A 17,027-nucleotide genomic window follows, 5' to 3' on the forward strand; every position below is an offset into this window, starting at 1 on the left:
TGTGCTTTCCTTTCAAAAACAAGGACATTTCTAAGTGACCCCAAACTTTTGAATGGTAGTGTATATATATATTTGTTTTGTTCAAACGTATATGTGAGTGTGTGAGAGTTAGGCTATATGGAGGAGATTACTGAGTAGTTTGGTTCATCAGGCTTGACCCCCAGTCTTCGCTTGAAGTTATTGAGGGATGATGGTATTTTGGCAATGTGAAGATAAGAGTTCCAGAGTATGGTACCTCTATATCTGATAGAGAATTGACTATTGGAGATGTAGCAGTGGGGGAGGTGAAGGTTATCGCAGTGTCTTGTGTTATATAGATGGATTTCAGGATTAACCTGGAAGAATCCACTAAAGGGTTTAGGTAAACTGTCTGTGAGGTATGAGTATTTGTAGATCGAAGTGTATAATTGGCGTACACTAATGTCGTAAAATAGACAAGATATTGAGTTTCTTAAACAAAGGTGCAGATGGAGCCAGGTAATTATAGGAGGTGGCTAGTCTTACAAATATATTTTGTATGATGAGTACAATGTGTAGGTAGGAGGTGTATATACTGATCCAGACAATATTACATTAAATTAAATATGGGTAAATTGAGCTATAGTATGGAGTTAGGAAGCAAGCTTGATGAACAAAACCACTAATATTTCTGATGAAGCCAGCAGATTTCATCACTTTGTGTAGACAATTTGAATATGATCTTTCCAGGATATCTTTACATCAATTAGAATTCTGAGGAATCTAGTGCATGTGACTAGTTCAATTTCATTCCCAACAATTGAGATTCTGGCTCTTTTTGTTGTTGTTGTTGCAATATTTCTTATTCTTACTAGTGAATAAAATAAAGTTGGATTTTTTAACATTTAAAGATATATATTTTTTTAAATCTGGAATCATTCGGAAAATTTGGCCATACCTTAGTTGGCGTCATTAATTACTGAATCAAAATTATTGTGTGATGATAAAATCAAATTGGTGTCATCAGCAAAGATAATGGGAAGCACAGTAGAAGACACAGCAGCAAGGTCATTGATATAGATTAGGACTAACAAAGGTCCAATTATTGAACCCTGTGGGACGCCACAGGATATCTTGGCTCTGGGAGATGCACAGCCATTTGCATGAACAAATTGTTATCTAGCATAAACATAACTATATAGTCAATTATATGTATAATCATGAAAACTGTAATAATGTCATTTAGAAAGTAATATTTATTGATCAACCATGTCAAATGCTTTGGATGAATCTAAAAAGATGCCAAGAGCTTATTCATTGTTGTTACAATTAACTCCATTTCCTCCATTACATCAGAAGGATCAAACTGAAGCAGAGAAGGGTAGTGTCCTTTAATGTAATCCAATGAAATATAACTCAAGTTCCAAGAAAAACTGAGGGGTAGTTGAGGGATCGTTTCTCAATTGTTTTGCTCTATTTAGGAAATGGTTCTCCTCTAAATCTGTGACTCACCCTCTGGCAGCAGAGAATAGGAACTGTCTGATCAGACATCCAAATGGGAACTAGACACTCTATCGTATTATCTGAAGGAAAAGCTCATTTCTACGAAGGAATTTAGAGGCGGCCTTTATATTTCAGTTGTCAGAATCCAAAAAAAGGATTTTAGTGGCAGAACATCTGGGCTTCATCTGTGGGTGGATGCTAATGTCTCTCTGCAAGCTTCTTTCATACTCCAAGAAAGCATCTAGATCGCGGCTGTAGTTGGCCAGGTGTCTAACTCATCCAATGAGAAGTATCACAACAACGCTGCATGGTGGTGACACACTTCCTTCCTTGAGTCTCAGAGCAATGTGATCTATCGGTTGTGTTAGTGTTCTTTGATAGACCATAAGCTAAATACGAAGCATCTTCTGTGTTTACGTAGCTCAGTGTAGTAATCGATTCTCCTTTAACTATGAAGTGTATCATTGTATCAAATTGGTGGCTTCAAATGGTACAGTGGCATCTTTATCCATTAAAACAAAGGGCTCATTTTTCATTTCCCCCCTTAAGATGAGGCTAGTATTTTGTCTAGTGTGGATTTTCTCCACCCTGTTTTGGCTAGTGTCTACCCCTGCACTGGTTTCCAATGACACAGACTTTGGGTGGGGCTCATGCTAGCCTGCCAAACAACCATAGTGGTGCTAAACAGACCAGAGCCTTTAGTACAGAGAAGAGTGGGTCGTTTCACCTCAAAAAGCACTAGAAAGAGGATTTAGTCACCCACCATCTCAGATTATTCTGAAATCGTTTCTGTAGTTGGAAACATAAGATTAGCATTCCTGAAACATTATTGTATTCATACATAATTTGATCTAATAATTTGATTTGTTTTGTATTTTACCCCCTTTTTCTCCCCAATTTCATGATATCCAATTGCGATCCAATTACGATCTTGTCTCATCGCTGCAACTCCCCAATGGGCTTGGGAGAGGTGAAGGTCAAGTCATGCGTCCTCCGAAACAGGACCCACCAAACCGCGCTTCTTAACACCTGCCCGCTTAACCCGGAAACCAGCCGCAGCAATGTGTTGGAGGAAACACTCTACAACTGGTGACACGAGTCAGCATGCATGTGCCCAGCCCGCCACAAGGAGTCGCTAGAGCGCGATGGGACAAGGATATCCCGGCCGGCCAAACCCTCCCCTAACCCAGACGACGCTAGGCCAATTGTGCGCCGCCTCATAGGTCTCCCGGTCCCAGCCGGGCATCGAACCCGGGTCTGTAGTAACACCTCTAGTGCATAATGCGTGGCACTAATCGGGAGGCAGCCATTTTGATTCATATAATATTCAATAAATACAGTAATTAACATCCGTTTTTGCGAACACTTTTTTAGAATGATGAGTTACACATGAGGAATCCAAATATATTGTGAAAAGCCCCCCACGGACCCCTCACACCCCACGCCAGTCCCACCCCAACCATGGCTATATAGCAGGGTTCCCAACTGGATTTGGCCCATGGTTGTTTTATTTGGCCCCCACCAAGTTTTCTGAGCAATGGAATTTTTATTGTTGGATGTAAAAGACTGTAAAAAAACAGGAAATCAGCTCCAAGTGATTTTAACCGTAGTATCAGTTATGTAAGTAGTATGGAGCTGCGGCTCAAAGTATTGCATCTTAATCCTATATAATGTATTCTCAGTGAATTTGGTTGATGTCATACCTTGTCCATAAACAGGAAGAGCATGAACTAGTGATCAAAACATGGTCATATCAGGATGTGGGATGGAATATAAACCAAACAACTTCAGTGACTCATTTCTCTGAACAGGAAAACAAAAACATCACCAAATTTACTGAGTTGACATACAACATACATACTACAATATTCCAAGTAGCAGCTCCATACTACTTGTCAGACATAGAAAACGGATACTGTGTACTTGTTGATGGGGTGGGATTGGCGTGGGGTGTGAGCGGTCCGTGGGTGGTTTTTGACCATTTCGTTGGATTCCTCATATCTTACTCATTGTTAGAAAAAAGTTGGGTCCAGACTTGAGCACAATTGAGCATCTTTGGAGAGACCTGAAAATAGCTGTGCAGCAACGCTCCCCATCCAACCTGACAGAGCTTGAGAGGATCTACAGAGAAAAATGGGAGAAATTCCCCAAATACAGGTGTGCCAAGCTTGTAGCGTCATACCCAAGAAGACTCAAGGCTGTAATCGCTGCCAAAGGTCAACTAACCGGTGCCCCCCTACAGACATTGAGTCTGTACCGGTACCCCCTGTATATAGCCTCGCTATTGTTATTTTACTGCTGCTCTTTAATTATTTGTTACTTTTCTTTCTTTTTTTGTTGGTATTTTTCTTCCCTGCGTTGTTGGTTAAGGGCTTTTAAGTAAGCGTTTCACTGTAAGGTTCACCTGTTATATTCGGCACATGTGACAAATAACATTTGATTTGATTAGTAAGTGCTGATTTAGGACCACAAGTGGGTTTAATTGGACACACAACTGTAACTTCATGGTTGGTTCCCAGAACACACAGTGGCGGAGGAAAAATATCAGGAACCACAACAAGGAACTTCACCGGTTGGCCTAATACGGCCTTGCAGCGGTCCTTGGGGATGTTAGCTGGCACAATTGTAGATCTCATGAGCTAGTTTTCATTTCAGTGATCTTCAAGGAAGAGAGTCAGACCCTGTCTGATAGCAAATTGGTTGAGGATCGCTGCTTGGGTAGCTAACACAAGTCTTGGTGTCTCCAGCAATGTTACTTATCACGTGAGTGTGGTTCACAGAGCCACCTCGGTTACATAAGCACTGGTCCTGGACCAGCTGTGGTGATGAGAGCTCAGAGGACATGTCAGTTCAGTAAGGATGAGGGATCCCATGGGGAAGATGGCTAGTCAACAAGACAGGCTAGACTGGGTAAATCTACTCTAAGTGTGTGTGTGTGTGTGTGCTGTGTCCTGTGTCCTGTGTGCTGGTGGGTTTGTGCACGTGGGTGTAAGCATATCTGTTAATCTCCACTCTATTTTCAGATTATCCAGAACATGTATGCATACATTAGCATTTTATTATGTTGTTGAGAACATTCTGGAACAGTATGGAGTTGTAGCACATTTGACATGATGTGACTTGCATTTGACTTTACAGGAGGCTGCTGAGGGGAGGGCAGCTAATAATAATGGCTGGAATGTAATGGGAACCATGTGTTTGATACCATTCCATGTATTCCGTTATAGCTTTTACTATGAGCCCGTACTCCCCAATTATGGTGCCACCAGCCGCCTGTGGTTGACTTGCCTCATGTCATTTTCTCCCAGGCTGCTTTAAAGGGATACTTTGGGATGTTATCTTCTTCCCCGGAGTCAGATGAACGTGTGGACACAATTTGTATGTCTCTGTGTGCAGTTTGAAGGAAGTTGCTCACTAGCGCTAGCACAATTGCTAACTAGCGTTAGCACAATGACTGAAAGTCTATGGATATCTGCTAGCATGCTAGTAGATGCCCATAGACTTCCAGTCATTGCGCTAATGCTATTTAGCATTGGGTCACAAAACTACCTCTTAACTTTCTTTATACTGGACAGAGACTAAAAAATGGTATCCATGAGTTCCTCTGACTCTGAGGAAGTAGATTAAGGGCCTCATTGCCAAAATCCCAAAGTATCCCTTTAAGAAGCTCTTCAGAATTACTGACCAGGTATTAGGTCCTCATTAAGCTCTCATTAGTAGCTAATTAGCCAGCAATGTATCATGTATTTAGCAGAGCTTCTTGTTCTGACTTATTAGGGTGCTGAAAGTCTATTAGCCACAAGGAAATAATTAATCATCAGTATTTTGACCCACTTCCGACTGTTGCCAGTATTTCGCTTGCCTCTAAACTGTGTGTGAGTGTGACCCTCTGCTCTCAGCTAATAGGGTATTTGAAGGAGGTTGTGCTCACCAATTCTGTGCTATGTTAATGGGGTCTGCAGGAGTGTAAGGAGATTCAGGCGTGTGTCTGTGGAACAGTATTTTACTTCAGAGCGCCCTGCACACAGTCGGGCTAGTGCCAAACTTGAAGTCTTCCTGACTTCGGAGTCTGGCAAAGCTGCTTGGTGTTGTAGGCAGGATGCGTCGATAAGGAAGGTGGCTCTTCTGTGTCTTTCTCACTCAAGAACCCACATAGACAACCACACATAGCCCCTGAAAGCTGCCCCCTTCCAATACAACTGTTAGAGTTTCAAATCCAGGTCTCAAACCACCCAGGAAAGAAAAAGAAAAAGATTTAAGAGAACCAATCAAAGCTCAGCCAATTTCTGTGCGAATAATGCATTTATGGTGGACCAGTGTGTCACAGCGCTCGTTCGCTGTGTACCACGGGAGTCGCGTCAGCCAGACTACCATGCACAGTCCCATGGAGAGAAAGTGAACTGTGCAATAAATAGCTATAGACCTCCATCCTTCCAGGGATATTGAATCTATAGGTACCCTATTCACACAATTGTAAAGAGCTATGTTGTCATGGCAATTTCCTTCCTCTGTGCTTCGTCATGTAAAAGGCTGTGAGAGTTGACTGACACTGTGTGAGAGGCACAGAGACACGTACCCATGATAATAATACATAAAAGATAATAATACACAAAAGTATATACAGTGCATTCGGAAAGTTTTCAGACCCCTTCCCCTTTTCCACATTTTGTTACGTTACAGCCTTATTCTAAAATGTTTTCAATATTTTTTCCCCCTCATCAATCTACACACAGTACCCCATAATGACAAAGGGAAACATGTTTTTAGAAATGTTTGCAAATTTATTAAACATGAAAAACAACTTATTTACATAAGTATTCAGACCCTTTGCTATGAGACTCGAAATTGAGCTCAGGTGCATCCTGTTTCCATTGATCATCCTTGAGATGTTTCTAAAACTTGGAGTCCACCTGTGGTAAATTGAATTGATTGGACATGATTCGGAATGACACACACCTGTCTATAAGGTCCCACAGTTGACCAAGCCATGAGGTCGAAGGAATTATCTGTAGAGCTCTGAGACAGGATTATGTTGAGGCACATATCTGAGGAAGGGTACCAAAAAATGTCTGCAGGCTTGAAGGTCCCCAAGAACACAGTGGCCTTCATCATTCTTAAATGGATGAAGTTTGGAACCACTAAGACTATTCCTAGAGCTGGCTGCCTGGCCAAACTGAGCAATCTGGGGAGAAGGGCCTTGGTCAGGGAGGTGACCAAGAACCCGTTGGTTACTCTGACAGAGCTCTAGAGTTCGTCTGTGGCGATGGGAGAACCTTCCAGAAGGACAACCATCTCTGCAGCACTCCACCAATCAGGCCTTTATGGTAGAGTTTGCAGACTGAAGCCACTCCTTAGTAAAAGGCACATGACAGCCCACTGGCAAAAGGTACCTAAAGGACTCTCAGACCATGAGAGACAAGATTCTCTGGTCTGATGAAACCAAGATTGAACTCTTTGGCCTGAATCTCAAGCATCACGTCTGGAGGAAACCTGGCACACAGCCAAACAGGAGTGGCTTCGGGACAAGTCTCTGAATGTCCTTGAGTGGCTAAGTCAGAGCCCGGACTTGAACCCAATCTAACATCTCTGGACAGACCTGAAAATAGCTGTGCAGCGACGCTCCCCATCCAACCTGCCGGAGCTTGAGAGGATCTGCAGAGAAGAATGGGAGAAACTCCCCAAATATTGGTGTGCCAAGTTTCTAGCGTCATACCCAAGAAGACTTGACGCTGTAATCGCTGTCAAAGGTGCTTCAACAAAGTACTGAGTAAAGGGTCTGAATACTTACGTAAATGTGAGCCACAAGAGCATTAGCGCTGAAGTTGGGCAATTAGGCCTTGCTCACAGTGTGTAGATTGATGAGGAAAACAATGAATTGAATCAATTTTAGATTAAGGCTGTAACATAACAAAATGTGGAAAAGAGGAAGGGGTCTGAATGCTTTCTGAATGCACTGTATGTCCTAGCCATCCCTCACATCTCCACACTCACAGGGCTCAGTGGTGACCTCCCAAAGACTGGCTGTCTTTCACAGCTGTGACATTATACAGGAAGTCTATTAGGTGCTCTCTTTAGGTTGAACTGTATGAAAAACAAATCATTCAGTGCTAGCGTCACGTTATGATTTCAACCTCCCTGGTTACCGCCACCAAGACGGAATTCATACATTTCTTATGCTGGATACAATTTAGGATGTTGTGGTTAGCTGGTTATTGTTATTAGGGAAAACTCATGAAGAACCAAGTGGTGTTAAGGGACATTGTTTTTGTGTTGTTGTACATTCTGACACATTTCTCTGTATTTCTTTTGTGTTTCTGGTCTATCTTGTGTTCTCGTTCAATGGGCACAGGTTACAGTCTGTTCTCTCTGATGTTGAAATGGACACAGAGGGGAGAGAAAAGCTCAGATCTGCTCTTCAGCAGCACCGACGCCACTAAATCAAATATTTCATAATCCTGCCCAAATCCTGTAATCACCATGACAACAGCAGTAGGGAGCGAGGGAGCGCTGGAGGAGTGGTGTGCAAAGTGCTTTCTCTCTCTCTCCCTCTCCCCCCCCCCCCTTTCCTTTTTTTGGATGGAATTTGGTTTCATTCTGCCCAGAGTCACTCTTCTCTTTTTTCACTCTGTTCCTTCACAGAGTATAAAGCTCCAGGGATGATACATTGGTGATATTGTGCTGTGTGTTTGGAGAAGGTTGAGATACTTGTGTCTGTAGTATCATGCTGTAACAGATACAGAACACAGGTGTGGGTGTGCTTGCTTACGCGTGTGTGTGCGTAGTGCGTACACACAAACACACACACAAGCATGCACATACACACACACACACACACACACTGCCCCTGCAGGGTTGTGATATGGTGGGAGTGACCTCATGGGGTGAAAGGCTTTGTTGCCTGGTAACTGGAGTTATCAGGAGTCACAACGATGAGACACAGCAGAGAGGTTGGTCATTTCAGGAAGTATTGAGTGTGTGTTATTGATCCATCTTACCAGGTGATTGTGGAGTCATAGCATTCATTGTATCGAACTGTCAATTTTCACAGCGTGTGTGTTTGAGGGAGGGAAAAGATTACATATGCACATCCAATGTCTTTGTGCAGGTGCGGTTCAGTGAATCTGTTAAAGAGACTCACACACTGCAATCTATTCTCCAATGTAGTTTATTGTTAACAATGTGCCGACCCCTCAGGTTTTCATCAAGTTTCCTCCTCCTCTCTCTTTATCTCCTCTCTCTCTCTGTTCTCGCGCTCTGTCCTTTATCTCATTTCTCTTTCACTGTCCTCTCTCTGTTCTCTCTCTCTGTCCTCTCTTTATCTCTCTCTCTTTCTCTCTCTCTCTCTCTCTCTCTCTCTCTCTCTCTCCTCTCCTCGCTTTATCTTCTCTCTCTCTCTGTTTATCTTCTCTCTCTCTCTGTCTCTGTGTGTGTAGGTATCCGGCCCCAGATCATGAATGGGCCGATGCACCCTCGCCCCCTAGTGGCCCTGTTAGATGGGCGTGACTGTACAGTAGAGATGCCCATCCTCAAAGACCTGGCCACTGTCGCCTTCTGTGACGCCCAGTCCACACAGGAGATCCATGAGAAGGTATAACACACACACACACACACACACACACACACGGACTGCATGGGTTTGTGCCCTCAATTCAAACTGTAGCGGTCTTTTCACCTCCTTCTCCCCCTCTGCTCCTTCTCTAACATAAAACGGATATTACAGTACAGTATATTGTCTCTCCCACCCTTTCCCATTTAAGTGAAAGTGATTTCATTAGGATGTAATGTCATTGGTTGTCTATGCTCTTCCTCTCCTCCTCTGGTTGTTAAATAGAGAGGCTGGTTATGGGAAAGGAATGTCATTATATACTGAGATAGCATGTAGCGCTCCTTAACGACAGAGTCATCAGCAATATACCATTGCAACATCAAATCTTCCCCTCTTCATCTCAAATACAAAATGTGGAAAGAGGTTGTTAACAAAGCTACTTCCATGTGTTGTGTCTGTTGACCCTACAGTTGTATCAGTGTTGAAAAGCTTCATAGTGATAATCAATTGTTAACAAGGTTTGTTGACATAGATTTTGTCAGCACAGGCAGTGTTGAACCATTTACAATATATATTTGGGTGTGACGCATAGAGAGAGAGCGAGTGAAATTGGAAAATAGAAAGAATGGAGGGAGAAAAATAGGACCAGGGTTCTTTTGACCTCTTGACACTTTTCTCCCTGGACCCTGGCCTCTCCGTGCTCCCCTGCTCGCGCACACCAAGGCCTTTCTGTCCAATCAGCTGTTGTGTTTGTGCATACATTACAAAACGAGATGGCCTGCCCTGGGTGTAGAGATATTGGCAGAGCTCCCGCCTTTGTAACGAGTCAGCAGAGACAGCAGAGGTGGCACTCCACACACACGAGAGGAGAAAGGGCCCCACACAGGGACTCACACGCAAACAAACCACAAACATTGGCTCACACACACACAGGCTCAAATGCTGACTCACTGATTTCACACACACACACACACACACACACACACACTTTTATCTGAAACATACTGAAACACACACACTGCTGCCTCTGCATGCATCGCCTGAGAAAGAGGAGCCAAGTTAGTTCCCTGACAGGAGCCCTAACCTGCACATTTCTTCTCAGTGGCATTGTGTTTGAGCAGTGTTGGGATGTGACAATGACTCACTGTCTAATTCAAAGCAGTGCTAGTCTCATCACGTTTTGGTGGTGACTTATCTCTACGTTGTGTCGTGTGGACTAAAGGGTTAGCATGCTCGTGTGTTATCTCTCCCTCTGGTGTCAGAACAGTGTTAGCAGTTTAACCATCTGTTTGTGGACTTGTTTCCGTGAGTTAGCGAGGGAATTGATACAAATGAATCTTGAGCATGATATCAGCTTTTATCTGGACAGCTACCGCCCCACCCCCACACCACCTGTCTCCACACATAATTTTGATCTGGAGGAAATATTCTCTCAAACTGGTCCTTTGACATCTATAGGGCCATATCCAACTGTTTTTTTTACACCTACCATGTATTTTAACACTGGCCCACCATAGTTATAAAAAATCCCATTTCCATTCAGTCTGACACATTGCTCAGCGATTACCCCGCTTGCTTAATGACTCACACAGCATTGGTCATTATAACCCACAGGACGTATTGTCTCCAGCCAAACTTGCCTCTGGCTAGCAGCACAGCCTAAGCAATTAGATGAACGCATGAGGAGAGCTTCAACCTTGAATTAGCATCTAGCGCTGGTTCCAGCTAGCTCTCATAAAACCCTTATGGAAATTCACATCTATGCTAATCTGGCAGGCCAAGCAAATGCAGTTAGCCGGAGGAGAATTTAAAGCTATTATTTACCCAAAGTGCCTGGCAGGGGGCACTTGCTATGCTATCTGGGTATCTGGAAAACCATCAATCTAGTTTATGACCCTGGCTGTCTCCACCCTAACTAACCTGGTTTGCGTAGACAGATTCTGATAATGCAGGGCTTTTGACACGTACACATTTGCACTCGCGCGCGCACACACACACACACACACACACACACACAAATGAATATGTGATGAAATGATGAAATGCCTTTAATGATAATGGTGAGGATGAAGGTGACTCTCCCTTTCTCCATCAGGTGCTGAACGAGGCAGTAGGGGCCATGATGTACCACACCATCACCTTGACCAGAGAAGACCTGGAGAAATTCAAGGCTCTACGCATCATCATCCGCATCGGCAGCGGCTACGACAACATCGACATCAAGGCGGCCGGAGAGATGGGTAGGAGGAAAAAAGAGAGAGGACATAGGGATAAGATAAGACTTTATTGATCCCCTAAGGGGACATTTTATTGCAGGGGCCAATACAACATAGGAATAACAACAACAACCCGCTCGTCAGCACTGCAGCCAAGACTCTTTGGAATGTAGCCAAACCAAACACTGCTTTTATAATTTTACATAACATGTAATTGGAGTATTATCCCTTAAATACACAGACAAAAGCTGTGAAAACATTGATAAGAAATACTCCCCCACAGACTTAGTTTTGCCCCGGGCATGTCACTTAATTAAAACAAAAAATCCTCAATAAACATTGAAGCCTGGTGTGAAATATGTTGTTTGTTTCATATTTGTGCACTATAATGCAAAAAAATATGTCATTGCCTTTCCAAGTGTGCAGTTTTTGCATGTGTCTTGGGCACTTAGTTGTTCCTTTCATAACCAGCTGTGCATAGAGCTTCTACTTATTTTTGGCCTTCTTCATCCCTCACCCTGTCTTCCCTCTCTCTTTGCCAGGCATCGCGGTGTGTAACATCCCGTCGGCGGCGGTGGAGGAGACAGCAGACTCCACTCTGTGCCACATTCTCAACCTGTACCGGCGGAACACCTGGCTGTACCAGGCTCTCCGGGAGGGCACGCGGGTCCAGAGCGTGGAGCAGATCAGAGAGGTGGCGTCCGGAGCCGCCAGGATCCGAGGAGAAACGCTGGGCCTCATCGGCTTCGGTGAGTCACAGGAGATGTCTGTCTTTAGTAACGGCCACTGTTGAGAGTGCTTTGTTCACACCCACATCCATTACATTGTGATCCGCTTCTGACACTGGATTCGTGTGTATGTCTACAGGTCGTTCAGGGCAGGCGGTGGCGGTGCGGGCCAAGGTGTTTGGCTTCAACGTGATCTTCTACGACCCGTACCTGCAGGACGGCCTTGAGCGTTCGCTGGGTGTTCAGCGTGTCTACACCCTGCAAGACCTGCTCTACCAGAGTGACTGTGTCTCCCTGCACTGTAACCTGAACGAACACAACCACCACCTCATCAACGACTTCACCATCAAACAGGTGAACACACACAGGCAACCACACAGACACGCATACACACAATCCTCAAATAGGCCATAACAGTACAGTAGTGCGCACCCAGCCCTCACTGCGTAGTTGTTGATCACCACTGCCACCTGCAGTCAGCTTTTCAAACTGCACTCTGCTATAGGAGTCTAACATCAATGTCCTCTTTGAAATGTGAGGGGTGGTCTCATCAAGGAAGAACCTGGTTAACTTGTGATTTATATATTCAAAGAACTATACCATACGTTTCCTGGGAGAACATCAGTCTTTTGCTGCCACCAGATCTGTGTGCGTGCGTTCATGCCTGTGTGCATGTTTGCATTTATACGTGTGTTCGCGTGGGGCTTGTGCCTTTTACAGAGCAGATACAGTTGTTCCCTGAATTCAAGCTTTTATCAAGATGAAGGGATGGCTTTTATCCAGATGCTCTCATTTCATCTCTGTCGCTCTCTTTTGGTACACAGAGGTTTGCCTTTTTGGATATGAATCTAAGCTTTTAGTATGTGAAGCATAATGCAGTGCACCTTAGGGCTTCGTGCTTGAAAGCACCACTGCAGGCACATACTGTAGCAGTGGGCTCCCACATGTGTATTCTACAGGAGAGGGAATGTCACTTGATGTTTAGTAAAACAGGTTTGCTTTTGTTTTAGATGCGACAGGGTGCGTTCCTGGTGAACTCTGCGCGGGGAGGTCTGGTGGACGAGAAGGCCTTGGCTCAGGCCCTGAAAGAGGGCAGGATACGGGGGGCCGCTCTGGACGTTCATGAGTCAGAACCCTTCAGGTGAGCGTGGGCACTTATCTGTGTGTATAGATAACTTCACCAACTCCATTATCCAGTTCACCGTAGCCAATCTTTCTCTCTGCCACTGTTGTGTAGTTTTACCCAGGGTCCTCTGAAGGATGCTCCTAACCTGATCTGCACTCCTCACACGGCCTGGTACAGTGAACAGGCCTCACTAGAGATGAGAGAGGCAGCTGCCACAGAGATACGCAGAGCCGTCACTGGTAAACACAGACACAGACACGCACACGTGCATTATATCACACACCGAGAAACTCATTTGGAGCTAATTCTTCACTTGAATGTTTTTGTTTCTCCGATGCAGGCCGTATCCCCGACAGTTTACGAAACTGTGTCAACAAGGAGTTCTTTGTTACCACGGCGCCCTGGACAGTGGAACAGCAGCAGATGCAGCAGCAGATGCACCCTGAACTCAACGGTGCCACGTACAGGTAGGGGAGCTCAATCCCACCCAAACAGACCATTATGCAGGGAACCCCTCTTATTGGTCAGGTTCACTTCCTCCTGCATATACTATCCATATAAGCAGGACATGAACATTTTGATTTTAAAAAAGGAGATATTTTCCCAAGTAAAATAAACAGTAAAATAGTCATTTCCATGCTCAAGTACAAGAAGGTGTCCCCTGTATTCAATCTATGAGAACCTCTTGTCTTTTCTATTTAACCTTCCTGGTATTTTAGGCTAGGTCTTCCTTAGTGGCATATAGTGGGAATGAAGAGCTATGGGGACACATTGATTACTACCATCCCCTGCTATTATTAATCAGGCAGTCAACAGTATTGACCTCTCAGTCTCTCACCTATATCTGCTGTCTCAACTGGACTGAACTACTTCTCTTACACAGCCGAGTCAACCAAACCATGGTACAGGCCATAGCAACTGGGGGAATGCAAGACAAATTATATACCTAATAGAGAACCAGGTAAATACTACCGATGCTGACCCACAGTGATAGGCTCAGGACCACTAGCTGCTGATAGTTTTTATGATAGTCTGTGTTTCATTTATTTCTCGCCCAATATACCTGCTCTGCCCACCCTCTCATTGCACACCTTATTTCCTACCCCAAAACCAACAAATGTGGCCAAAACCTGGCCTCTTGTACCATACCAAATGATCAAAAATCTATTGAATGTTGGCACATTATGTCAACCATTTGATTGTAAGTACAGTCAGTGTTGTATTCCATATTATTCCCTGCTCAGGATGTATGAGTATGACGTGGGTTTCATTTTTCCTCTAAACATCCCTTTTCCCCAAACGGTTGACTGTGTCTGTCCCCTGAAATATCCTATCGGGAACGTTTCCTTGACCTGTCATCTCTAGCCCTACAAACCATTCCCTTATGCCTAAATATAACTATATTTTGTTGATATCTGAGTGGTTTAGTAAATCAAGATATATTTCTCTGATACGTTTATCAGTTTCCCAAGAACAACAGATGAGGTCTTGTGGTCGTTTTGAATCCTGAATTGACATGTAAGAGTTGAATCAGTTTTCAGATTTCATGTGATGTCTGTTTTGCACCACACTATGTGTGACTTCTCTTGCTTTGATTAGAATATCACCACTGAATTGGATCCTTAGCCTCACTTCTAATGTAGCAACTTAAAACGGCCATTGAAAGGCTTATCAGGTTGTTGAAACCTATGAGGTATTGTTATGGTACCATGTGACCTGACAATTGTCTCCCTGGCACAGGTACCCCCCTGGTGTGGTGGGTGTGGCCTCGGGTGGGATCCCTGGGCCGATGGAGGGGATGATGCCTGGGGGGGTGCCAATCGCCCACACCCTGCCCTCTGGTACCCACCCCTCCCAGGCCCCCTCCCCCAACCAACCCTCCAAACAAGGGGAGCCCATGAGACAGCACATGACCGAGCCATAACTCTGCATCCAGGGAGGAAGGAGTTCATATATACAAAACCGACCAACTGACCCACCCGCTCTTAGACCAGCAGACTGATCGTTAGGGTTCACACAGAACACCGGAACCAAGTGGGGACAGTGAATATATTCACAACTGACACTCCAAAGTGGGGACAGTCAAAACTCATGTTCCAAGGATCTGAACTTTTCACTTCTAATTTTCCTTTGTTCTAGTTTTTATTCAGTTTAAGTGTTTACTCTTTTTTTTGTGTGTGTTTGTTGGAAGATTCCTGTGTTCTGGGACAAGTTGTTACCGAGTGCCAGAGTTAAGGCTCGCCCATCTTGACTGACCCACCAATGGGAGAGCTTGGAAGGACAATGACATCATCTGTTACTGCCCCATTCTTCATTTCAGTTCAGTCCACGTGTGTCTGTGTATTTTTCTTTCACCTGTTCTGAGACCACCCTACAAGTGAATATCTGTCTTTCTGTTCTTCAATGTGAAAAAAAATGAATGATTATAAAATGACATATATTTATCAGACAGTAGAAAAAGACAATTGGTGTTGCCAGTGGCATCGGCAGTCTCAATGGGGACCTCTAAACCCTTTCCTAGTCCATCTCTCACCCTGTTGACTGCTGGCTCATTAATTTACAGACAGTAATGTTGGACACATCAGGGTTGCCAGATCTCTTGAGCCTCATGACCAGAACGAGACAAAAACAATAAGCCCAAATTGCCATTCTGAAGAATCAAAACAAAACTCAATGTAAGTGAATATCCCTTTTCCCCAAACGGGGACCTTTATTTGAATTTGTCCATTGTGAACATCTCTCAACCCCTGAGAACACCCAAAGTATTATAGAGAGGATTTTGTTCTGGTAAAACTCCAATTTAGTTGTTTAGTTCCTCTTAAGAGCTTTTTCAAAGATCCAGGTTCCCGACGCACGCGTGGGAGAGAGACTAGTGTGATAAAGGTTATGATCGCAATTTCAGACAATGTGAAGTTGTAAGTATTGATGAATTGACTTTGGATTCAGTAATCACGTGGTGGGCTGCCGCTAAAATATTGAAGTAAGAAATGGATGCAACGGCAGTTCTAACTGTTAAAAGCACCTCTGCTTTTACCTGGACCTCTACATTATGGATTTGGACATTGTCACGGGTGTTTGTATACTAGATTGATCTCTTAAAATGTCCCGTTTTTTTTTCTCACCAAATGGACTTACAAAGTAGCACCAGGCAGATAGGAAAGGGTTTGGAAAGTGAGGTTACCGACTCAGGAATTTTTTCTTTGCAGATATCTTTTTCCCAAATTCTGTCTGAAAGAAGAAAAAATAAGTCTGGATGGTTCTGTGTGTTTCCACCTTTTCTTCATTGTGGTATTTTTATAAATCAAACCTGTCTTTTGGTGTTCAAGGTTTTTGCAGAGTCCTGTTAGATTTGTATTGGCTAGTTAAATGTTCTTATAATCATAGTCTAATGTGAACCACCCTTTCTTTTTGGTTTTCTGTTCTAATGAAAGCCAGTGGGAGCTCTTAGAGGCATCGTGCACTGCACTCTGTGAGCAATAGCAACACCCCTCTAGTGCCCCAAAGTTAGCAAGACAGGGCTGCTAGCAGATTGTTTGGTTTTTAGTGTGAGTATTTGTATTTGTTTCTTGTACAAGGTGAACATATAGCATTCAGTGCAGTTCAAATAAAAAAATGCTGCTCTATCAGGCTCTGTGAAAGGTTTGTGAAATTGGTGTTTGACTTTGCTGCTTATTCATGCGTATGAAGTTTAACATTACTAATGTGGAATTAACATCAGTAGCTAGGTTTCCATCCAATTGGTGACAGATTTTCATGCGAGTATTCTAAAATCCACATAAATATGCACATTTCCCCACCGAACTGACTTGTTGCTCATAAAAATCAGTGCGTGATGAGTAGTGCACACAATGTACTTTTTCGCTTATGTTTTCATGTACTGAATAAAAATGTAAAGCTCAATGTGTTTTGCATTTAACTCTACCAATAGCTTTGTCACAAAAACTGTTACG

The 17,027-nt window shown here is 43.7% G+C and overlaps 1 protein-coding gene across 9 annotated transcripts in view; it reads left to right on the plus strand.

Moving 5' to 3' along the window:
• LOC110529380 (C-terminal-binding protein 2) overlaps window positions 1–16,977 on the plus strand; it is a 115,621-nt gene extending 98,644 nt beyond the window's left edge. For 5 of the 9 annotated variants that reach the window (XM_036985346.1, XM_036985351.1, XM_036985342.1 and 2 more), the window contains 8 exons: window positions 8,895–9,049; window positions 11,103–11,247; window positions 11,766–11,972; window positions 12,091–12,305; window positions 12,962–13,092; window positions 13,189–13,316; window positions 13,418–13,544; window positions 14,818–16,977. In XM_036985346.1, coding sequence (XP_036841241.1) covers window positions 8,895–9,049; window positions 11,103–11,247; window positions 11,766–11,972; window positions 12,091–12,305; window positions 12,962–13,092; window positions 13,189–13,316; window positions 13,418–13,544; window positions 14,818–15,001 — 1,292 coding nt within the window. In that variant the 3' untranslated portion in view covers window positions 15,002–16,977. The other 4 variants (XR_005052858.1, XM_036985339.1, XM_036985338.1 and 1 more) reach the window with 4 other exon arrangements.
• The last annotated feature ends 50 nt before the right edge of the window (window positions 16,978–17,027 follow it).

This window comes from Oncorhynchus mykiss, chromosome 1 (assembly GCF_013265735.2).
Source record: "Oncorhynchus mykiss isolate Arlee chromosome 1, USDA_OmykA_1.1, whole genome shotgun sequence".
Lineage (NCBI taxonomy): Eukaryota > Metazoa > Chordata > Actinopteri > Salmoniformes > Salmonidae > Oncorhynchus > Oncorhynchus mykiss.